At 43.5% G+C, this 25,102-nt stretch overlaps 1 protein-coding gene across 14 annotated transcripts in view; it reads right to left on the bottom strand.

Annotated features, from left to right (window-relative positions):
- The window catches only part of PTPRF (protein tyrosine phosphatase receptor type F), a 364,428-nt gene that overhangs the window by 221,442 nt on the left and 117,884 nt on the right, over positions 1–25,102 (bottom strand). For all 14 annotated transcript variants that reach the window (XM_084527751.1, XM_084527753.1, XM_084527745.1 and 11 more), the window contains exon 3: positions 12,262–12,423. In XM_084527751.1, coding sequence (XP_084383877.1) covers positions 12,262–12,346 — 85 coding nt within the window. In that variant the 5' untranslated portion in view covers positions 12,347–12,423. The remainder of the gene's footprint in view (positions 1–12,261; positions 12,424–25,102) is intronic.

The raw sequence follows: 25,102 nt of genomic DNA, 5'->3' as shown, positions 1-25,102 counted from the left end.
AACATTTCCTCCTGCTGCCTGTGGTTCAACACACGGTATATCAGCTACAGAATGGTAGCAAAGCACTGAAGGATCATCTGCAGTCAGGCCCATTTCAGCCTCTGAAGGTTTATCTCGCTGATTCACATTCGCCCTCAGACAGCTGGGCATGCTGCATTTCTCTTTTTTTTTTTTTTTTGTATATGAAGACTGATAGAAGATAAGGAAGAACTACCAGAACAACAGCGATGATGCTCTCCTACAACACTTCCACTCGCATGCATACTGGGGAGAGGAACAATAAAACAACTTTCCATTACCAGAACTGCATCACCTTTTAATTGGAACCAGGTTTACAGTGCAACCGCGTTAGAGAAAGCCCAGCTGCAGAGCATGTGAGGGGCTCCAGCTTGGCAGAGCAGGAACATTACAAAACTAATCAAGCACAGGTATGCAGCCGGGCCTAGGAAATGTCAGAGGCACCATTAGGATTCCACGTCTTAATTTGAGAATCTCCTCCATTCACTAGAAGGTGCAAAGGCTCAGAAATATTTTTAAAGGTCAAAATGTAGAACAGTTCATCATTAAATTTCCTTACAAAACACCCTCATGCAGAAACAAACCATGTAATGTCCCTGTTTTTAATTCTGTTGACAAAAGATTGTACATATTTTAAAAACGTAACGCTTAGCAGCTGTGCTGCCAGTCTGCAGAGTTTGCATATATAGCTGTAATATTACCATACTCTATTATTCATAACAGGCAACAGACTTCATTTTCGTCTTGTGAAAAATAATTGCTGTTTGAAGCCAAAATCTGACTGCAAGAAAAAACATCCCAACATAATGGTCAGAGTTTCCAGAATTCAGGAGTTCTATAAAAGCCTGCATCTTGATTTAAATCAATTATTTAAAAAAAAAAATAAAAGAAATAAATTTCCTCTGATCTGTTTTTTTGGAGCAAGCTTTCCAAGAAGTACATGGCTCTTATGTGAAACATGGGAAAAAAAAGAAGCTCCAGTGGGCAAATATCTTCTTATCCAAAAGAACTACGCGACAAATTAACTATCGTATCTTCTAACATGAGGCACTCCCATCCCACAGAGTCTTGGGACTCCCCACACCAGGTGGAAGTCCATGGGGTGGATGTGCAGTTATTAGAATTAAAAAACACATACATCTTCCTTTCCACAACTGTTGACATCAAAGCACCCAATTTTCCCTTTCATACACAGAAACAGGCAGAAAGAAATTTTGGTCACAAGGACTTCCAGGATGTACAGCATCCTTTGCAATTGTCCCCTGGAATTCTGTTCGCTGTAACAGCTGAAAGGCCTTTCGTCAGCCCAGATGTGGGCAAAAAGATAGCAAACCTCTGAGAGTTCATGAGGAAATGACATGCAGAGGTCGTCTTTAAGTCTTATTTTGTTAGCATCATGGTCACCCCTAGATTCTTCTCATCAGCTCCTTTCAAGGAGAGCCAGAGGGACAGAGAAGGGCATTGAGGAGGACTGGAGGCCTGGAAAACACTTTCACACAAAGTTACAAAGTCAGATGGAAAGGAGTGATTGTCACTCGAGTGAAGGATGAAAAAGGACAGGACAGAAATACCAGAGTATCAGGTGACCCAGAGAAGACAGACCGGGAACCTGTACCTTCCCGGTTAATAAATGAAGACAAAGAAGCATTCAAGAAATAACATTAGCAATTCAAAGCCTATATGAGGGAACACTTTCTGCATGTTTATTTATGAGATTCCACAAATTCTTCTAGAAATTCAATTCAGTGCTCAGCAATCCTTTATGTTAGCAAGCTTTGCTCAGTACCTGACCTAACTTCCTTGTTTAAAACCAGCATTTCTCCTCCTAGCACTGGGCTGGATTCTCCTCAATTACCCCACTCATTCTGGAAGCGTGGTGCTCAAGATTAGGTGTCATTTCATTGGAGACCTCACCAAGGGGAGGTGAGTAGAAAGACTATCTAATATGTCTTTGGGATGGCACTCCTCACTGCTACAAAACACTGATGTTGCCTCTCAAAGCAGCACGGCATTCCTGACTCTGTTGACTCCCATACGGTTTCTGATCCACTAGCACTGCGAGACCTTTGCTGTCTAGCAGCTGTTTAGGCAGTTGTGTCTCATTCTGTATTTATATAGCTGATTACTCCTATTTTCAAACATCTATCCACATTTCTCCTTATTGACGTGCATCCTTTCAGACAGTTTCTCTAATTTGTAAAGATCATTTGGAATTCTAATGGTGTCCTCCAACATGCTTGCTGCTCTTCCCAGCTTGTTGCTGCCTGCAAATTTAATAAGCGTGTTCTCTATTCTATCAGAGAGATCATTACTGCAAATGCTGAATGCGACCAAACTGCCAAATACCCACCCCATGAGCAGATGTTTCATGAGAAAAAGTCTCATGAGGGACTACTGAAAGCTTTACTAAAGATAAATGACATCTACAGCTTCTCCATTCACAAGGCCTGTTATCCTGTCATTAAAGGAAATTAGATTGATCTGACCTTGACAAATCTACATTGGATATTATTCCTTTACCCATGGGGATATAACAATATTTAAAGTTATTGCAATTAATAATGCTTTAGAGAAGCAACAGTAAGAGTCCAGCTTCTTACAACAAGATCTAATTTTAGATATAAAATGGGAGCTAGTTTGGGTGGGATGCGAAGAGCCAGGAGTATGGGATCTTTCTTTGCACACCTCCCTTAAAGATGTCCCGTTTGTTGGCCACTGTGGGAGGCTATCGGGGCAATTCTGGGCTAAACGAACCTTGAGTTTGACGCGGTCCAGCAATGATTGTATCACAAAATTATACATAGTCTCTTCTGCCATTTGACATAAACCTGGAAAACACGATGTGAAGTACTGCCATATTACTCTTATTTGTCAGATTTTCTTAAATTCCTCAAAATCACACAAGAAACTGTTCTCATACAACATACTACATTAACGCCAGAAATTTTAGCTAAATTTGACTCAGGGAAAAAAAAGCTTCATATGCAACAGAAGGCTGAGTGCCTAATGGAAAAGATGAGCTGTACTAATGCTGACTGAATACTACACATTCCAAGGGACTCTATCTTAACATGTAAAAAAAAAACCAAAATCATAGTTTGCTCCTAGGCACTCAACTCTGCAGCCACAGTAAGAGAGGTGTACCTTAACATTTGAGAAAAAATAAAGGCATGCAGATAACTATGTTAAATATTTGTCTGAACTACAGCAGAATTGAGGTTCTACAGGCATCCTCAATTAAGGGAAGTCCAAACCCTTGTGGCCTACAGTACAACCACAGCACAACTGCAACAAAGAAAACTGTATTTATTGAATTGCTTCAAGAAGTGGAGGAATGCACTGGGAAACAAATTTCATGGTATCTCTTTGAACTCTCTCTGTCTATGTTACCCCCAACGTGTTATAGGATCTGGAGGACCACCTCTGCTGTGCTCTTCTGGGTCTTCAAAACACTGAGGAGAGAGTAGCTCTGGCTTCGTTCACAGAACAAGTATACAGGCGATTCTGTTGCATACAAGCTCAGACAGCATGGTTTAGTCACATGCATTTAATGATTTGCACGAAGTCCCCTTTATATAATTCAACAGCGTATTTTTTTAAGGGTCACTCCCTTCCACAAGCCAAGTTCCATTTCCCCTCAACTCTTGAAGCGCATCTGGAGTAACGTCAAACATTTTCACAGACATTTTAGACCTGAGACCTATGAATAACATCACAGCTTGTTTTACAGGGTACAGAAGTATTTTTCCGCTCTGCTTGTTTTTAAAAGCGTCCAAATACAATTTCTGCAGGAAGATCCATAAAGCAAGTGCCCAACTCATAAAACACAGCCCCCCAACTTCGGCTGAAGACCAAGCACGGCACATTTCAGCCATGAAAAAAAATCATAGAAAGCTGAAAACAACAGGTTATAACTGAAGAACTTTGCATAACCCCAGAAAAAACACGTGCGATAGAGCATACAGATGTTGGAAGTCTGTACACAGCACGTAGAAATGACAAGTCAACAGCCAAGACCACTACCTCCTCTCACAGTCAACAGGAGCCAAGGGAGCCCTTCCAGGTCTTGGACTACCCTCATCGCCCCCCCCAAGAGCCCCGCTAAATTCTTTGTAGTCAGCATGCCAAGAGTGATCGCGCTATGCCAGGACAAGGCATCCCAGAGCTTTACATGGGAACAGGAAAAGTATTTTCTCTTTTTTCCTCTCTGAATTTCATTGATGCTCACTTCCCTATCCCTGATACCATAACCTCACCATTTACTAAATTCCCTGTAAATGAGATGTGGTGAATGAGTGAGAGAAGTTCACTTCTGTAAATATTTTCTTGCATTTTGAAACTACAGAAAGTTTATCTATGTGATGCTAAATAAGGTTAAAATACATAGCCAGCTTCACTTTATCAGTATTTTAATTATCTTCAGCATGTCAAAAGATTTTCACTTTTCATCACTCATTTCTTCCAGCAAATCTTCCCTCACGTAAATTAAACGCAAGTAAAATGTACCGATAGCCTACTTGCTTCCAAGCTAGTTTTTGTCAAATGCAAGGATCAAAATCCCTTCTGAAACTGGCTCATGGCAACTCTCACGTTCACCTCAAAAGAGGTGACTTCAATTTCTTGTTCAAAACCCAGCAAAGTGCTCTCCGTGCCTCGTGCACAGCCCCGCGCTGAAAGCAACAACTTGGCAGCATGTACATGTCTAACACCCTCATGAGCCACGAGCTGGATTTGACAAGCTGGTGGAAATGTACCATCCTATCTGCCAGGCACTTTTATGCTGGTGCCAAGACTCAGAATGGTTATTTTCGATGGAGTGTTTCGGGGCAGGAGACCTAGGTGAATAAAGCTGCCCCGTATTTCCTGGCCTTTTCTGGAGCCCTTTTTTCAAAGGAACCTTTATCAGAAGTCACACTAACAGCTGAAGTGAATTTGTCTAAAACTAAACCAAAAGAAAACACATAGGTGCTCAGCACTCTGATACCTAAGTACAGAGGCTCAAGAGTCATTGTCTCCTCCTCCCTGCGTTGCAATTAACTTGCAAGGGCTTTTATCATTCACCTTTGAGTTGAACCAGCAAAATCCTCACATGTAGGCATTATTTAGAGAAATATATACATATATATATAAATAAATAAATATATGATTAAAGTTAAGCCATATATATGGCTTAACTGACATTCAGTGCAAAGTCTAGCACTGCAACCTACAATTCATACACAAATGTAAAGCAATCATCCAGAAGATGCACTTTGGCTTAATCCAGTAATGATATGTCAATGAAGCACGTGAGGCAAGAGACATGCCTATGACTTAAGACTTCCAGCAAGCACCCTACGGTGTTTTCACACTAACAAAATAAATGAGATTTCTCTTCAGCCCAGACAAAGCACTGATTCACACAAGGGACTAAATATAGCATTCAATTAAAAGTACACCACTGCTTTTTCTGCTACTGATACATAAAGACAGACATCTTACCAGAGAAAAAACATCCACGAACAGATGCTTTAAAAATAAAACACAAAGGCATTCACCATCAAAAAAGATTGAATAATATTTTGAGCAAATTTCACACTCATAGTTGTTCACCAAAATGAGCTTGATCATCTTGTATTACAGCACCATTCTGAAGTACCAACATAATGAACAGATAATCAAAGAACCAAAAAAAGCATCCCTATTGCTACTTTATTGCTTTTTACAAACGCTCAGCTAAAACACTGAAAGCTCCAGCAGACCTCTTGCTTTTTGCCCACCTGAGGTCAGTACTACCAGTAGCAAGCAGCAGCACGACAAACTGTATTATTTCATCATTATTTCCCCACGCTCATTTTCATCTGCAAAGAATGCCACCATCACTACTGTAGGATATTTAAAATATCTCCTGACAATATTCACAGCAGCCTGTGCAGTCACAACTGACTAACATCTGGGAATAAAGGCAACCAACTCGCAACTTGATTTGGAAACTAAAGAATGAACTTCACCAAGATTGGTAGTCCATAAATAACAACAAGGGTAGATTACTTGTACAGCTGGGATCCAGCAAAATGCATTTCTATGTAGTTAAGGGCAGATATCTGGGAGCAAGAACTCAAGTCACATTAATAAAATAGATGTTTGCATCTTGGGAATTGGAAACTTGGGAAAGGATTCAAAGGCCATCACAGAGGACTGTGGTCACAGCTCAGTACTATGGGCAAAGGGGCAAAACTGCTGTTGTTGTGTGGTAAGAGAGATCCGCTTATTTTCTCAGTGCTGGTCCTTTGACTTAAAAAAAAAAAAAAAAACAAAAAAAAAAACGTATTTAAAAGTCTGGAAGATTAATGAAGAACTGCAAAAATAATCTCTGAACAAAAAAATCAAGACCAACCCATTTTTCTACAACGAAAAGGACAAACTTTCAGCTTGGCTAATTTCTGCACTCTAACAGCATTAAAGAGCAGGAGTTTCTAGCCTGGCTGACACAGGTTACAACATCCAGTGGCTGAACCCAAAAATGCACAAACCAAGCTTGAAATAAGTACAAATTTGTAGAAGGAATAAGTACTTGCCATTTTTATGGATCACATAGGAGATAGGTAAATCTCTACCATTCAGTCTTCAAACTGTGATTTGATAGGCTCTTAAAAGCTACGTGCTAGCTCATCCCCAGCTGTTAAAAGTAGATGCAAAAATTACTAGCTGAAATTATACAGCCTCTGCTGTGTAGGTCAGAGTATACTACACTAATCTGATTTTTAGCCTTAAAATCTATGAATCCACATCGGAGATAAAATTTTAAGAAGGTAGTTTTACTGCTTTTCTTTATCACATAGCAAATAAGCACATTTCTAGTGCACACACAAAAAAAAAAAAAAGTATTCAGCCTATCTGCCCCTCAGCACCTGTCAGTGTGCCGGATAACTCGCAGAGACATTTAAACATGGGAACTCCCTTGCGAGGGCAGGAGAGTAGCTCTGGCCACTCGGTTCCGTCTGAGTGCTGCGGGTGGCAAGCGAGACTGGCAGAGCAGAGCAGCAGTAAGAGGGTAACACGAGGAGCTGCGATGCAGAGGCAAAAGTCAGAGCCCACACGTGCTCTTCATGCAAACCAGCAGCCCCAGGACACTGCTGGGGACTGACAATGTGCTCAGAGCTGCCTGAGAGCACAACCCAGTGATCCTTCCCAAAGATGCTGTACCACCTCCCTGGGCTCAGGAGCCACCAGTCTCCAGAGGCTGGAAGGTGACACCAGGAAGGGATTGCTAAATATTTATGCTGTTCTTACACCCTCCATAGGTCTTTGCACTGACCACTGCTGGATAAGAAATTTGGAGCTAGGCAGACCTTTGACCCAGCAGCTGATGTTGATTGATGAGTGATGTTGACTTAAAGAATAAAGAAAAAAGACAAATTGCAATGCTGTGACCTGGTGTAGGTAGCTATCCAAACAAATTCACAGGAGTCCTGCAAGTGCCAGAGGAAAAAGGGGCAAGGCTGTAAATGCAGAAAGATCTGTTGTCTGCTCTCAACACGGGGTTTGCTTTTACAGCATCCTTCCTATCTTTATGTCTGCAACATTCAGTTGCAAGCAGGCAGCATTCAGATATTTTAAGGAAAGGCATGGAATCCAGTTATACCTAAGAATATATATGATGAGCAAGGACAGCAACAATAAAGCTGCACAATAACTGTGGTTAATATTTCAGCCTGCCCCTTAATGATGCAACCCCAATGCCCCAGGTACAGGGGCTTTCCTAAGCAATTTTTCACCTGTTCTTTTCACTGATGGAATTTGTCAAAGCTAGTCAAAGCAGAATTGCAGAAGATTATTATTTACCTGTGTTGCAATACCTAGATCTGATCGTATCAATTACACATAATCACCACATGCAGTGTTTGGGGATGGGCACGCAAATGAAAACGAGGAAGCAGAAACAGATCCAAGGCAGCGATGGAGAAGCGTCAGGCCCATCTTTCTGGATGGGACCCTGCGGCCAGCCCCGCAAAGGGGCTGTTCTGCAGAGCACCATGGCAAGCCTGTCCCAGGGGGTGGCCCAGGCCAGCTGTCCTTGGAGCTGATCTGTCACCGCGCCATCAGCCAGGCAAAGGGGGCAGAGCTGAATTGGGGCATCAACGTCCTGATACACTGGGTCTGGCTCCCAGGAGCACAGAAGAGCAATAGCAGGCACAGAGACAGGGCACCAGGGGAGCTGAGAGCAACAGCAAAAGCTCCAGTGCTCTTCCACCCAAAGCCTCCCGACAGCACTACACAGTGCAGCGCAAAATCCCTGGCAAAACAAAGCTCACCTGGGATCACGTGCCTAGGAAGGGCATTCAGTACTCTTCCATTTCTCAGCCTTCACAAACAACACCACCTCATCTTCCCTTTTTTTTTTTTTTTTTTAAATGTGTCTCCTCAACCCAATTATCTTCCAAGAAACATGGTTAATGGAAAGAATCTGTATGACACACACACCTATCTGATAGAAAGGGACTATCCCTTCCAAGGGCAGGGCAGCTTTGAGATGCTTTAGATTTAGAGCCCTTGCTCACAGGAGGTGATGAGAGGCCAGGGACCTGTCTTTACAGACATCAGTTCACCGCTGCAAGCTCCTGCCATCCTCCCAAACAAAAAGCCAGGCTTGCTCCATCTTTAGAAATCAGAAGGTACAAATTGTTTGTTTACCACGTCTCACTTCACACCTAGTTGGCCTAAGTGCTGCCTTAGTTCTTTCCTTCTACAAGGTCACTTTTGAAGTGGTTTTCTTCCTTAAGCCCTTTGAAATTCAGTGCAAGACACACCGAGATAGATTTTAGTTGGAAAGACTTTGGATGGGACGCTTGGTCTCTTCCTTGGGCTAATGGAAGCCTTGCCCAGTACATCAAATACAAAGCCTAATTTTAAGAAAACAAACCAACAACAGAACACATCGCTGATGATTTCTGATGACAGTATTGATTTTTCTAGTTTCTCTGCATTTTGAGAGGGGATTTTGTTGTTGTTGCTGCTTTATTTATTTTATTAGAGTAAATGACATATTTCCAAAGGCTTGAAAAGAGCATCTTTTAGCTGACAATTGAACTAAACATTAAATGAGATCTGCAAAGCCAGTTTTTCCATGCACAATCAAAAGCTGACAGACAGGGAAGCACAGAGTGCATAAAAAAAACACACAAGCAAGCTGAGGGAGAAAGTGTAAAACAGTCATCCTGAATCAGCTCTGAGCTGCTCTAATGGAATTAGGGTCACCCTGACAGAAACACAGTCAGATCACAGAGAAAATTTAATAATTTCTTACTGCAGTCTGTAAAAGCAGGAGAGGATTTGAAAGTGCTTTCTGCCAAATTAGCACTTCTGTATCGACCGCTCAGGTACACGTGCCCCTTCCTGCCCACCTTCTCCTCCGGGCATCTCTCTGGAGAGGTCTCAAGACCACCAGTCCCATCCTGCTCGCAGGGAGGAACCCAGAGAGCACCTCTTCCCTGACACTGTGCCATGTGTTTAACCTTCGGGTGCCCCCTCGACTCCTCAGCGCCCACACTGCTCACAGCTCCCGTGAACTCAATTCCAGGAGAGGTGTTGTAGCGCACACCCGGCGCTAATTCCGCTCGCAATACATATTCAATCTGTTTTATCTCAGGCGTTGACGTCTTGCTATCTGCCAGCTGCCTAATTGTCAGGGAGCTCCAGCAGCAAGGCTGAAATGTGTTGTGACAACAACGACGACAAAGCACAGGCTGGGAAGGTAGGGAAGCCCAGGTTCTGCCTGGAAGCACCCGAGCAGCGCGGCACACTGCTCTCAGAGGCGGCTGCCTGACCTCAACGCTCACCAGCCCTACAAAAGGGATGTTGCAGATCGACCCCAGGAATGCAGACACAGAGATAACCCTGCTCCCATTATCGGATTACTCTTAATAGGAGAAATGTAGGAGTGCTTTGCAGATCGGGAGCCCAGCCATCCTTCTGCTGCTTCCTAGCAATGGGGAAGAGGCAGAATCACAGTGAAATCCCAAGAGCAACCATATTACATCAGGGATCTACCCAGACAAGTGAGCTGTCTTTGACTGGGGCCAACGAGATGCTATGGGGACAACAGAAATTAAGAGGGTGCATATGGGGGTGCTTCTTTCTTAACCTCTCTTTCTAGCTTTTGCAGTAAGCTCCAGTGTGCAGGATTTTACCACAATTTCCCCTCACCCTTCATTTCTCCCCAGTGCCATATTCACTACCATATTTTGCCCACCTCCATCACTGACGGCAGGACATGAAACACGCAGGGTTTGAGGATGGTTTTTCTTTCCCCCCCCTTACAGAGATGCAAAGCAGGTGCTTCACACACTGCCAGACACAGAGAGTCAGTGGCAAGAGTCAGTGGGGCAAGAGAAGCTATTAATTGCCAAAATACACAGAGCAAGACTTGCCATCCAGGAAACCCTCAGTTAACCTGCAGTGACTACAGCGGTTAAAAGGTCACTGTCCTCCGGATTTGCCTTGCAGATTAGGTAAAAGTAATTCAGAGCCGGTCTGCACTAGAGAAAAAAGCAGACTCACTGATATGTTTGCTTCTCGAGACAGAAGTGTTGCACATCTGAGACACCAATATTTGGATCTGGGCCTGTGAAACAGAGCCAATTTTCTTCAATTTAAGCACATTGAAAGTATTCCACAAAATTGGCAAACCATTCTGCTGCAGATTATCCTTAGGCCAAGAACCGTCCTAGGACACCTCAAACTCCACCAGCTTGTGCATAGCAGACGGAATGATGCTTTTGTTCTTTGCAGGGGCCAGGATAAAGATTATGAACCTTGGAGAATTTTTTCACACTCCAGAACATTAAACACATAATTTTCTGTGCCAGACTCCAAAATGGGCTACAATGTGTAGACATAAAATAATCTGAATAAATGTCTTCCAGCAGCATCAGCAGCCAGGGGAGAAAGCTGAAGGAGGAGACAGCTGCTGCCCCCAGTTTAATTAGGCATCTCAGATTTCCACAGATTACACAGTAATCTGCTGCCTGTACAAATCACTCCTGGTGGTGGCAAAAATAGTGAATTTGCATCTCTCTTTACATCAATCTTCAATCTCCTCTCCCACCTTCTCTAGATTTACTCCTTCTCTTTTAGTCAAGGACATTGAAGAGCCCCAGTCCACTGCTTTTTTCACATTCAGCCATGCTCCTACTGGCATGGAGACCTTCTTCAACTTTCATGAAATCACATCTTAATTATAAGCCTGGTGACAAAGAAAAGCCAGAGGGAGAAGCAGATGGTTGGTGGCAGCTCAGGAGGCTCATCATGGTCACCTCCCGGCTCCAACTGAAGCATCCCATGGGCCCTGGATGCTTTCAAAGGCACTGAGTATTCACAGCTGCCACAGAGCCTGCAATGAATGTGTGAACATTTGGCACTCCGAAAAAAAAAATGAATCCTCCCAAACCATTATATGTTAATGCACAGAAGCACTCAACAACGTGCATGCATGGGCAGAATTAACCAAAGCACCACAGCAGCTCATGATGAGCAGTCCATCAGGATGGGCAAATCCTATTGAGGTATTTTCAGTTGTCCACCATTAGCCAGGTTCCTCCTCTTGTCTGTCCACAGCAGCCTTTTATGCACAGCTTTCTCCTTGCTCTGGACAGAGCAAATCCAAGCCTGAGAGAGCAGCTCTGTTAAGACTCTCAGAGTACCAGGCACAGGCACAGCAACTTAAAGCATCACCACAAGAGACATTTGACTCCAATTCTACCAAAATACAGGTGTAGGAGAGCTACAGCAGAAGCTAAAAATCTGTGTCCTTTCCCAGCACCTCTCAGTGACCCACCGACTCTCAGGAGAGATGTCTCAGTAACACACCAATTAAGAGAGCTGGTAAAAGAACAAAATAAAGTAATGGGGATTACTGCAACACTGATACTTCTTTCTTCCTTCACCTCCCAGTTTTCTTTACTCATCTGTACATATTAGAAATCAAATTATCAGGTTTTTAACTTGCAGCTACTACAAAAGCTCATCCAGCACTTGAATAACTGTTGTCAGCCTTTTAGTTCTACTTGTGCCCTTTCACACACAATCTACCTGCATTGCACATATTGGAAAATAAGAGACTAGGAGGGTTGTTCCTTAGTCCTTAGTGTTTCCAGTACAGTTCCTTAGCGTTCCTTAGTGTTTCCAGTACACACCCAGTAGACTCCGTATTTGTTGAAAGAATTTGCAATGCATTCAGGCTGTTCAATAATGAGTGTTACTTACTGTCAGCTCCCGCTAAAGGCAGCATCAAGCAGCACAGGATGACTGCTGGCACTGTGAGTACTGAGACGCAGAAGTTAGGCACCATATTCCAAAGTAGAGCAAGTCCTCTTCAGTCTGAGGCAAGCGGTCAGTACATCCAGTGTTACAGACACAGACTTTCTCCTGCAAAACAAGAGAGGAAGAAAAGCTAAGTGATCAAATACGATGCACAGATTAACTGCTGATATTCCAAACTAAATTGTAAGGTCACAGTAAATACACAAATAGAGCTATTAAGTGAAATTTAACTATCTTTCCTGCTTAAGCAGCATAGCAAGACAATAGTACCCCACAGTCCATAAGTTGTTTAAGGGTCACGAGCCATAAAAGCATCACCAGCTTCAAATTTGTCTTCAGGTCCAGGCTCTATTATGGCCTATTAAAAATCCTTTAGTTGTTCTTAGCCATGTTTGTACACACATTTTGGAAGTTGCATGTTACAAGAAACAGCATCTTAAGCTCATTCATCTGCCCAAGAGAGAACTGCTTGACTACATACGTAGGGTGGTTTGCAGCCAACTACGTTAAACATAACTGAGCCCATTCAGCTAGGCTGGTGTACCAGAGCATCCTTTTGTAGAAGCAGCTTTATCTGCATCTCAGATGGGTCCAAACAGCAGAAACAGGAGCTGAACTGAGTCATCCCTCAGTTCACAGGGCTACTGGGGATGCCAGGAGTAAGCAATTGAGAAATATGCCTTTGAAGAGGTTTACCCAAAGCAAAGTGCTAAGCTTTGTCCTCCCCAGAAGAGAGAGGACTGACTTAAAAAGGACTGAATACCCCTTCTCCAAAACAAAGCCAATAAGTCTTTGCAATTGGCTCAACTTGTACATCTGCCTGGATATAGAAACACAGGACATTCCATGAAACCCAACCAGAAAGACAAGTATTTAAGAAGAATGCAATTTCTGGGTATCTGTGTCCTTTATCTTTTCATGAGAATGTACTCTATTTACCTCGAGGATAAGAATCCAAGGTTTGCCAGTTAAGACAGATTTTAAAGGAGCCAGCAAGCCCCATTCGCTCTGTGACAATGTTTAACGGGAACAGTGGCTCACTCAGTGTTGTTATCTCAACGCAAGCTCAAGAGTCATTCAAAAGTCAGTGAGTTTCTCCTTTGCTAAGCTGCAAATATTATCAGAAGTTACCAATAGAGCACTAATAGTGACAAATCTCACACTGAAATATATTTCACCTTGAAATGTATTTCAAGCAAATGTCCATGTGTGCACAAACTGTACAAAACATGACCCGCCACTCTCTTAGCATTGGCTGAGATTTTAGAAATATATTTAAGATTGCTTTAACAAATATATTCGTATATTTTCCTTGTTTTTTGTTTTTGGAAGGGGATGAATTTTTTTTTTCCCTGAGAACTGCAGAACTTTTGATGGAGGCAAGTATCACACATTATGAACATGTTTACTTCTGACAGAAGCATAGCATTCAGAGAAAGCCAGCAATGACAGTTAGCAGGGAAATCCACACGAAATCTCAAGAGAATCTACCTAGGCAAATATTTACATTGCACCATACTAACAAACAGCAGATCATGATTCTTCTCCATTCTGTTACTGTATTTGCACAGTAAATCTTTTCACACGTTATAATATCACACAATACAAAGAAATCTTTATTTATGCAATGTCTTCTACAGCCAAGACATCTGAAAATACTTCACAAAATAACCTAGTTCTAACCTAGATGCAGGGAGAATACTGATCATCTTATCCTGCTTTTATTATCTCAATGAAGAAAATAAATCCAAGGGAGCTCAGCAGCAAGACTCTGAATACCGAAGAAGAGGCTCTTCGGATCAGCCACACTGGGTTCTCTGTTCGTCTCCAGCCTCCATATTCTCCTTTGTCCCTTGCCAAAGAATTACTAAAAGCGCCATTAATACGTCTTAGGCTGCAGAGAGAGATAGCTGTGTCTCTGTAACTGCATCAGCTCTATTTCCAACAGGAAATTCGATTCAGTCCCCAAGCAGTTTGCCCAGTGTCAGCCAGCTCTCCAGATATGGCACACGGGGGAATGGGGAGAAGTGCCTGGACTAAGAGTGAAGATTATCTCTCTAAATTCTCTATGTACGGTGCTAATTTGTACAGTTTGGAGAAGCACACCCGCCGAAGCACTCTTTGAGCAGCATTACATCTGGGAATACCCAACAGCAGCCAGAATCTTCGGAGGTTACTCTTCTTGAGGAAAAAAACACTGAGGGTTGAAATTACTGTGTCAAAACTCAGGATGTGTGCCACCCTCTCTCAAGTTAGGGCAGAGAACGAGTTTTACAGGTGGTGCTGGAAACATCTTAGGTATGTATCAGACCAGATTGGGGATGAATAGCTTTCAGAGAGCTTCTCCTCTTTCATTCACTTCCATTAACAACAAAAGTGCCTGATCTAATGGTGTATCTCAAGTGCAGATTGCTCAGAAGTCCTGTGAATGGCACCTCCACAGCCCTCATTCAGGAGCGACTCTTGGGAACACAAAAACCTCAGCTGAAGAATAGGTCTCTTGATTTCTGTCAGCTTTCAGCAAACAACATCAAGTTCACTCCCATCTCCAGCTTGACAGATTTATAACTTTCCTCTCAAGCCCATGAGATACATACAACGTGCATCATGCAAAGCTGATCAATTGGCAGTTACTTTACCAGATGCTTTATAGACTTGATCTTTTTGCAGCTGTTTAGTGCTCTACGATAATTTACCATCTGGTAGGAAAGCCAGATTTCCCTACGCAAGACTGCTGTCTGTCCCTCCAAAGCGAATCCAGCACCTTTGGCCCTTAGCGGGAACAATCTTCTCCATTTCCTCTTTCCACAGCTGCTCTGTCTATGGAAAAGTTGTCTACATACAATATTTAAAGCCCTTTAAATTGGAGTGTTTTAAAATTTTATAAATCTGAGTAGCTGTCATTCTCTTTTGAAATTGAAAATATGAAAAAAAGTCTCTCCAAGTGGTTCAGCTCCCTCTCTTTCAGCAGCGAGGTGCTCCCCCCCAGCAGGATGTCCCCATGCTCAAAGCAAGGTGACGGGGCGCTAGCTGAAGCCCAATTAACCCTGAGAAGGCCAGCGGTGCTCTGACAGCTCTGAAGAGCCACCTTGAACAAAGCTGTAGGCTTCCCTCCCCTGGGGCAGAAAGACAGCGTGAGAAGGAAAATAGCTATGAACCAAGTGATGTTGGTAGGTTTTGGTAATCAGCTAAACATGATACAGAATCAGTATTGCTTCAGCAGAATAAAGTCCATCAGCAAACAATCAGCCGATGCTCTTAAGACTGTTTCTTTTGCCCTGACAACCTCACGCCCTTCAAGCTGCTCTCCTCTGCATCTGGAATTATCTCCCGTGCACCAGGTGACCTCAGGTCTCTTCCTTTGAAGGCCTCCTTTAATCTCACTGCTTTGACTTGCATCCCACAACTAATATTGCTTCCGAGCCCAGACACCGGAGAAAAAGATCTTTCAGAAAATAGATGTACATTCTCACTGCTACTTCTGCATCTGGTCCTGGCAATATTGTAAACCCTAGACCATGCAACCCAGAAGGAGGCTGCAGCTAAGCATTCCAGATGGTTTTGTAAAAACATCTGAGTTTAGCAAGCTAAACTCCGTCCTCTGCTCCCAACTCAATGTTAGCACTATCAAGCGCTAGTTTGGCAGAAAACTAGGAAGCTGGAAAGCGGAACAACAGCAACAAAAAAAAGCAAATCTGATTTAAATATAGCTGATTTTGCCGTGGGGCAGGTGGATGGAAAAGAGGAGGTCCTGAGAACATTTTTGAAACTACATGGTTTGATTCTTTCGGACAAGCAGAAAAAGCTGGACTCATTTAAAACAGAGCCAAGAATACCAACAGCTCATATGGTACTAGGAAATTCTGGCAATGAACACGTCCCATAGGAGACTGCAAAGAGATTAGAAAAAGCAGTCAACTTTAAAGAGTCAAGAGGAGTTTCAAATCAGCACTGAATAGCTCGTGTCCTCTATGAACTCTTCTGGAAAATAAACTGAACTGAAGCAAGCAGCACGTGGGTCACTAGCCATGAATGGCATGGCGAAGAAAAGCATCCCCAAAGCAAGTGAGCCTGCTCCAAAAGAGGGAAAAAAAAATATTGCATTAAAACGGCTTTTCATTTTAAGCTACTTTGCAACCCTAAGTATCTAACGAGTCAGCCCAAAAAACGTTCCCTGCAGGAATCCCTGCACATGCAGGGGACTGCCAGGTTCCATTTCATGTCTGCCTACTGACACCGCATTTGCTGGGGACATGTAAGAGTCTCCAGAAACCCACAGGACAGAAGGTAAGCCCAGTGCATAAGCAACGACCTTGTCTGACCTGGAGACAGCGAAACATCTTTTCATGAAGGAGCATGAATCAATTGCATTTGCTTTTCAAGTTGGGAGCTTCTTAAGTGTTCTCAGCTTGAGCCCAAGGATGAAAAGTCAGAAGATACCGGCTGGATGCCAGCCAGGTGCTAGTGAAGAAAGGGCTCAAACTGTATCAGCTTCTCCCAACTACACCACACATACGAAATAAAAACAAAACCCAGTTGTCTTTCTGGACACCTAGCTGCAACTCTGTGTTTTACACAAATACCCTGAAGGGCACTCTGTGCTTCAGAGGGACCCAGCCACCACTATTGCGAGGTGTCACCCAAACGAGGCTAATCAGGACCTGACCGAGCAAGGAGGGGCCACATGCCACACAGGGCAATGAGGCAGCTATTTATTCCATTAAAAATGAGCACAATAATTGGCTACAGCTCAGCTGCTTCATTCTGTATCTAACGTCTCAGCTGTGCTCTGAATGAGGAGGAGGAAAGCCATGAGACACCGTATAATTCAAGATCATATTGCACACATTAGAAGTTGTAGAAGCGCAGTTACACATGAGTTAATGACTTCTGAATGTTTCACTTCACTACATTAGTATTCCTCTAGCATAGATTTCTTTGTGCTTTTCTGCAAGAAATATAATATAAAGAGACTTGGGGAGTACAGCAATATGGCCAAAAACGACAAAATGAGTCTCATTTCACTCCAAACTCCCACATGCAGGGAAAGTATTAGAGAAATACAGTGGGGAGATATATGGAAGATGGCAACACTAACACGGGTTTGGGGAAGAACTTCATATGAACTTGAAATACAGCAAAATGGCCAAAAGTTAAAGCACGAGCGAAGGTACCGCACCTCCAGGACCCAGGTGAGAGCAGGCCTGGAGCATCAGGCTGCAGGCTCTCAAACCATCTGGAGAGAAGGGATGAGCAAAGCAATTCAAGGACTGGGGAGGATAAAAATCTCTGTCAAGTCACAAGCGCTAGACAGACTGGCTAAGCAAGATGGGGATTTGATAACCATCTGTAAGTACATGAAGGATACAAACACCAAGAAAGGAGTGGAGGAGTATAATTAGCCACGGGCATATAACTGTGAGTAATGGAATGAGACAGAGCAAAAGAAAGTGTATGTTGAATAGTCTCAGTAAACTCTCCAAAGAAAAAAAAAAGGAGAAGAGAATAAACCCCAGCAGGAAAATCTTTCATCATTTGTTTCGATGGAAATTAAAAACGGGGTGGAAAAAACACAAACCAAAACAAACAAAAAACCACACACACACACACAAAATACCCCTCAACACAGGAAAAAATATCCTAAGCACTGACAGATCAGTGGGGGGGGAATACACCCAACAGCAATAAACAATTCAGTAATACTTTGAAAAGATTCTCCTTCCTTATCTTGGCAAAGTATTAAAGAAAGTGTGAAGACTTCAGCAATGAGCTGGCCCAGCTACAGACCTCTGTGATGCTGAGCACACAAACACAAACCTGACCCCCGGAGAGGAGCGGAGGGAAGGAGGACACCAGGCTTCACGCACGGCTTGGACGCTCCTGGCCACCCCATTAGCCACATTTTCTTCTGAAGTTATTAATTTCTGAAGGTGCCGCTGCCTGCAGACAATCCTAGATAAAAAGGTTGTGTTGTTTTTTTCCCACTGAAACAAGGATTATGAAGGGCGCTGTTAAAGAACTAGAGTGATAAGTCAAAACGTCCGCTTAAAAGACAGATCAGCCTTGAGTCTCGGGAGCCCAGCCATCACTCACGCTGAGCACTAAATACAGATCGCTGTAGATCACCCTACCCAAGTGCAGAGGTTCCTAATGCCTGCTGTAAAGTCTCCTTAAAAGCAGGTAACTGCTGCACGCATATCACCCTTTCAGCAGAGCCCTGACTGTGTTCATGGAACAGACCCAACTGCACCACTGGAGGCACAGACCAAAGATCCATAGCAGCGGAAAATCCTGCAGAAATGGTAAACAAATTCAGCTATTCCTTAGCAAAGTCCACTAAGGTGGAGGAATGTACTCCCCTATCAGCCACTCCCCCAAAGCAAGAATTCCTGCACTTGCTCTACAAAAGACTACCCAGAGGACGAAAGACGCTTCGTACTAATGACCACATAATTACAGGCTTATGTTCAGCACAATGGAAAACAGCGCAGTGATTAAAATCACAAGGTACCAAGTCCTCTCCTCTAAACCCCAGTTCCCTGGCATCCAGTTTCACACACCCAGGACGTACAAACAAGGTTTTAAACTAAAGAGAAGAGAGCTGGGAACCACTGCCCTTCTGGGCTTGAGGCTTACAGGACACTACAGTTGATTTCTATTTCCTGTACAGCTGTGGCACCGCTATATTCCTGCAATGCTGAGCCCACCAGCTCCACATCTCACAGACTGCCAGGAACAAAGCTGATCCGACAGAAAGTCCCGGGAGCACCAACTCTGCTCTACCCAAAACAGCAAGAATGCAAGCGATGGCTCAGATGAGGGATAAGCTGTCCTACAAGCATTTGCATGGTGCCTGCTACCTCCAGACCAAACTAAACCCTAAATCAATCATAATTCAAACAGAATCGGTTTCTATGTAACAATGCTTTTCCTCTATCCACATGTCAACTCAGCCTCTTTTGAGGCCTCAGTGTAGAAATTTTCAGGGCCCGCCTGGATTGTGAACAAGCCGTAGCCCATTCTCTCTTTGCTTCTCAGGAATTTACATTTCAAGCAGCTACCAGAACAGTTCTCGTTTGCAGAATCCATGAAAGTCAGACCTTAGGAGCACATGCGCTTTCATGTATTTTATTTCCTCAATTTTTGCTTCAACCACAGAAGAAGGTATATAAAGAACTTTTATCTGAAAGAGTGGCTCTTTTTAATGAAAAATCCCTTACATTTGCTGTAAATTCAGTTATGTTTTATATAATGTAGCATGCTACCTGGGTATGCTCAGTTAATACTTCCAGATTAATAGCTTATTCCAAAGCTGCTTTTGCCAAGACCTCAATTTCTGAAATTTGCTTATCTTTTATATTTAGAAAGGCTGGGCATGGTACTAGTACTAAGTCCTCCATTACATTTTTAGCAGTTAAAAATTGATGCACAGAACTCCCTTTTTAGCAGTACCTTTTCTTCCTTAATTGCTGTCTTTAACCTCCCATCACCCGGTAAGCCCAATTTTCACACAAGACAATGGACACTGATTTGCCTAAATAATTTATCTCCTATGTATAGATGTTGTAGTTCTTCAAAGCGCACCTTGGATCTTTCAGTTTTCCTTTTATGCTCGTTATGCTTTATACTCTCTACTACTAATATGTGGGGGTTGGATTTCCAAATTTTGAAGTGTTCCAGCTCAAACAGCTCCTCAAACCTGCCATCAAGCTAGTGTGAATTATTCCCCGCCTTGCTAATTTAACTGCTTCTTCCAGCTTGCTTTCTAATGCTCCATTATTGCTTTTAAACCACATCAAGGAAACATTGCACTGTTTTCTCCACTTCTTCTCTGCTCTTACCTTCTCCCATTTTAATTTCAGGAATGCTTTGAGTAACTTGTTCGCTTTCTTTAAAGTTCTTCTTTCTGAAGTCCAACGTCACTCATTATTTTGCTCCTCTGCTTGGCCCCTCTAAGCCCACTGAGTATTCATACACTACGTGCACTGGTCATGGTCGCTCATGAAGATGTACACAAGGATCCCCCACACAACTAACCTCGCGGACTTGGATTAACAGCAGCTTGACAAAGCCTCGGGTGGTTAGATAATGCCGAGTGAATACCTGTGTCCAGGGCTATTTCAAGCCAGGCTGTGGGAAGTGTGTGTGTAATGGCTCCGAAACCTCCACCCCTCAGCCACTGCCATGCGTGGTGATGCAGAAAGGCCCTCCTGCTCTGATCCTGCTAACAGAGACAATAATCCTTCTCCACAGGTCCACCAAGCTCCCGCAAAGCAGCCTCGCTAGCCGTGGCTAGCACCAGCACTATTGCATGACACCAGCCCCACACCCCACCTGCAAGCACAGCCTGGTCCAGCAGCTCCTAGGACAGAGCAGGAGACAGCAGCGGGCCGCCACAGGGCAGGTGTCTTCCCACCACCATCATTCAGCAGACAACCTATGCCCTACTGGAGGCTTTATATCCCCAATTAAACTTTCTGTAATTCTCATCTTGTGAAACTATGAAACATTTTCAACGCTAGGTTTTGGAGTTATTCTCTCCTAAAGGGTTTTGAAGTTAATTATATCTTAGTTGCTATTACTGTCTCCACCACAGATACTGCTTGAACCCCATTATTGTGTGCATTACTGAGGGCTAAAATAAGAATAGCTGCTGCCTTGGTGTGCTCTAGAGCTAGTCTTTCCAAGAAACTGCTTCTCTAACCTTTGCCCAAACGTTATATGTGCTCCGTTTATATGCAGGTAGTTAACATAGCCCAGTAGGGTAAATGGGCTTATTAGATTTATTAAACTGAATTCTCTCTGTGCAGAACGCCCCCAGCATCCTGCAGTCCTCTGGCTCTGGACGCATTTGTGTGTTACCATGGAAGATAGCACCCAGAAATTCCCTTTGCAACTAATAAGCAGCAACTATGAAAGCACAAGTTTCATGCAGTTGTGTTCTGTATGAAAAATGAAAGCTGTTTCTGTAACCTATAAAGAAACAGAGATGCAATCAAGCTTATTACAATAAGATGCTAAATTTATGATTATTCTCCCCCCACCACCCAGGCCCCCTTGCTTTGCTCTGGAAAAGGAAAACACCCTCTGAGGTAGCATATACTACATTGCGCCCAAGCCATGCTTAAGGGATGTAAATAAAAATCAAGTCCTAGGTGTAATATAATGTTTAAGATGAAGAAACCGAAGGTCTGTAAATTAAGAAATCCTGAATTAATGGTGAGAAGTGGGTCTTAACTCTGACTCGGTCCAAAAGTACAATTTCTCTCCTTCAGCAGCAGTTAGAGCTAGAAATTAGAATTCAGATTTCTTGCATCCTATTCTGCACAGTAAGGCACACAAAATATCTCCCCATCAGGTTTTGCATCACTCAGATTTGCTGCTGTGTGTTCTAAAGAGCATGATGGAAGCAAATCAATTAATACATTTTACAAGTCATCTTTCTTTGGCCGATCATGGCAACAGGCTTTTGAGCTCCTTAACGGCTACAGGGACCTAAACAACAGCTGCATCAACTCTGCAGCAATTCCATGCTTTTACACTTCAACCTTAACTTAGGTATCCAAAAGAAAAAAAAACAAAAACACCAACCCTGTGGTTTTGTTGTGCTTTTTTTGTTTGTTTTGGGGTTTTGGTGGAGGTTGTTTGGTGATTTATTTATTTATTTATTTATTTTAAGAAATCTAATCTTGAAAGTTCATCTTCCCCAAGTTTTGAGAGCATTTCCCCTGTATCCCAATTAGATCTTGCAAATCCTCTTTATATTCTTTCACCACCAGGGGAGTGGTCCCATGCAAACAGTCTGAATTGAGATAAACCTGAATTCTAATAAAAAAAACAACCTGAAAAAAAAAGACGTACCTCCAAAAGCCTGCCCTTTTGTAATGGAGACTTCTGCCAACAGCAGATGGAAAGACCTTTGCAAAGGTAAGACAACCCATATGCCGCCTGCAGGAACTTCACGGCTTTACTTTTGAAATTCTCCACTCCTCCCTTCCAGGCCCCTGCCTGTACACGACCTTCAGAAAGAAGTTATATGTAATGTGCAGCTTCTTGGAAAGCCATTCAGTAAAACCTAAGGAAAGAAAATTACTGCTACTTGTTTTCTCAATCCATTCATACAATAGCATGCTGAAGTGCGTACTTGGAGCCCCTGAAATCTGATTCAATGTACATCTTACATTACTTATGAGGAAAGCTATTTTAATTTTGTTAGTTGCCAGAACATAAAATCCCAAAGGCAAAAACAGAACAGATCTTAAAGGGGAACGATGTTACCTAGCTTGATGAAAAACAAAGGAAAGGTTAAGCAGGACCTGGTTAAGCAGGACTCCAAGGAAAGGAAGCAGCTCCCGCACACGGCTGATGGGGCTGACGGCACGAGAGGCAGCACCTTGCTCATCACATCCAAACACACCGAATTAACAGCGGCGCAGAGCAGCTCCTCAGCTGCCAGCAAGCAGGGCTCTGAGGCCCTTAGCGACGTTCGAGGAGCGTGCTCCAAGTTTTCGGCATTTACTTTGGGATTGGCGATGTCACCAGATGTCCAGGCCTTTTCTTACCTGCACACTAATGCATCAGAGTGGTTTGATGATGTTCCCTCTGAAGGTTCATCTGCTCGGAGACCACGGCTCCGCGCACACTGCCCAGTCCATTAGTTACACTGGACCTGAGCCAGGCACGACCATAGGGGCGGTTTTACCGAATTAGCTGGAGCACGTAACACAGCTCCTGCGCCAGGTCTGTGTTTTAGTCTGGCTACTGGAAGGCAGGACAAAGACATCTCGAAATGTTTCAAATCAACCTGAATTGCCAGCCTGCGCTCGCACAGCACTATGCACTGCATTAACTAAGGTAGTTATGATCCAGGAATAACATCATCCAAAACAGAATAGATTTTCTGAGGCCCAAGGCATCAGCTGCCCACCAGCTTAAGAGCTTTCCTCAGTGCAAGGCACCCCGCACATAGAAGAGCCGATAATCAGACCCACATGGTATCAGCTGCATCTTGCTCCCAAAGACCCCCTTCCTTCTGTCCCAGCCCGGTCAGCAGAGCCCTGGCATCCCCTCCTTATGGAGCAAAGCTGCTCCTGGCGCTGGAGCTCACTGCTTTCCTTGTCAACCTTTGGCCAGAGCACGGATTCTGCACCACAAAAACCTTCCCCATGAATATGATGCAAGGAACACCGTATGAGAGATCTTTGCTTTTATCCTTGTAGCTTTTAACAATTACGCACATACGCAAAGAGCTTGCAATCAGTGTACTTTGAATTAAATTTTAACCGATTTATGAAATATTTAAAACCACTTTTTTTTTTTTATAACATTTTAATTGTAATATTACAGAACTCATCTGGTAACACCTTATTATAATTCTAAATGAGCAGCAATTAACAAGCTATTTTATGGTGCCTAAGTCCAAAATAAACAAGGTCAGGACAGTCCTGCAAAAGGAGCTGCTCCTGTGCACCCTACTGGGTGGTCAGCGTACCTTTGGGATGCACTCTTTCCCCTCTCTGCATCAGAGCATCACACTTGAGAAACCACAGAGAATATCAAGTACAGATCCTGCAGTACTGCAAGCCCCTTGTCCAGACACAGACAGCTCTGCTCCTGTCACACCATCACTGGAAGTGACATCTGCCAACACCACACCGCTGCAGGGGAAGGGAGGAGCAGACCCTGTGGGAGCTGCCCCCATCCACCAGGAAGCAAAGACCCCAAAACGGGCTGGGTTGAGGACAGAGCAGTGAAGGAGTCCCTCCTCCATGCAGAAGCCAGCGCACCTATTGTCTGAAAAAATAAGTTCGTCTTGGCATGGGGAGTGTTTCAAATTTCCCCAACACTTACAAGCAGGAGGAAGGCTGGGCTGCAGAGTGCCACAATCTCAGGTCACAAATCCCAGGACATTTCCCACTGACTTGGACGCTGTCCCAGAAATTTCTTGGAAGAATCCTGCTTCCTCACTCCTTAACTACCAAATTAAGTCCTTCTGCCTGGTAAGCATCCACTGACAGTTTTAAAGTAGCTATAGCAGAAACCTACCACGCCAACAGCATTTTAGGGTCAGCTGGCAAAGGTCCAATGCCCAGAGGCTTTGCTTTAGAATGCATTACCCACTGGTGACAGGTCAGGCTCAAATTTTATTTTCATATTTTATTATTTTAGAAGTAAAGTTCTTTGAGTTGAAAAGTGAGGAAAAAATAAATATAGATAATATGCAGCATACCAAGTAATTTTCTCAGAAGCCTTCTGAAAGGGGCTTTGTGACAGACTCCTGCATATCTTCTGATTTTCCCTGTCTTTCAGTGTAAATGACTCTCCAAAATCCAAAGAAACACAATGAAGGACACAGGCCATTCCCACTGCAGGAGGCAGCAGCAGCAGAACTTGCCTGATGCAGCTGGTATCCTCTCTGCCTGCAGGAGCAGCGCAGGGATATCTTACACTAACATTAAATACACAGAAACATTTGGGAAAGTATCAATGATCAGCTTTTTAAATGGAAGAACGAAGTACCCAGGGCACTGTCAGGGCTAAATCAGCCATCCAACTCTGGGAGATGCTGGCAATAGAAAACGTGTTTTATGCATGCAGGTGGTTTATGAGAGACAATTTGTTTACAGCCCTTTTAAAAAGAGCACATGAAGGAATTTGACTAGCAGTTCCTCAGGAAGCACCGCTGTTTCTAACAACACTTACTCTCGCCCTCTGAGCCTGAAGGCAGGGTTCCCGACGGACTAACCTCTGCGCCACGCCGAGGGCACAGCGAAGGGCTGCTCGA

This window comes from Aythya ferina (genome assembly GCF_964211825.1).
Source record: "Aythya ferina genome assembly, chromosome: 8".
Classification (NCBI taxonomy): domain Eukaryota; kingdom Metazoa; phylum Chordata; class Aves; order Anseriformes; family Anatidae; genus Aythya; species Aythya ferina.
The sequence above is the reverse complement of the archived record's forward strand: the minus strand, read 5'-3'. Positions and strand labels throughout refer to the sequence as shown.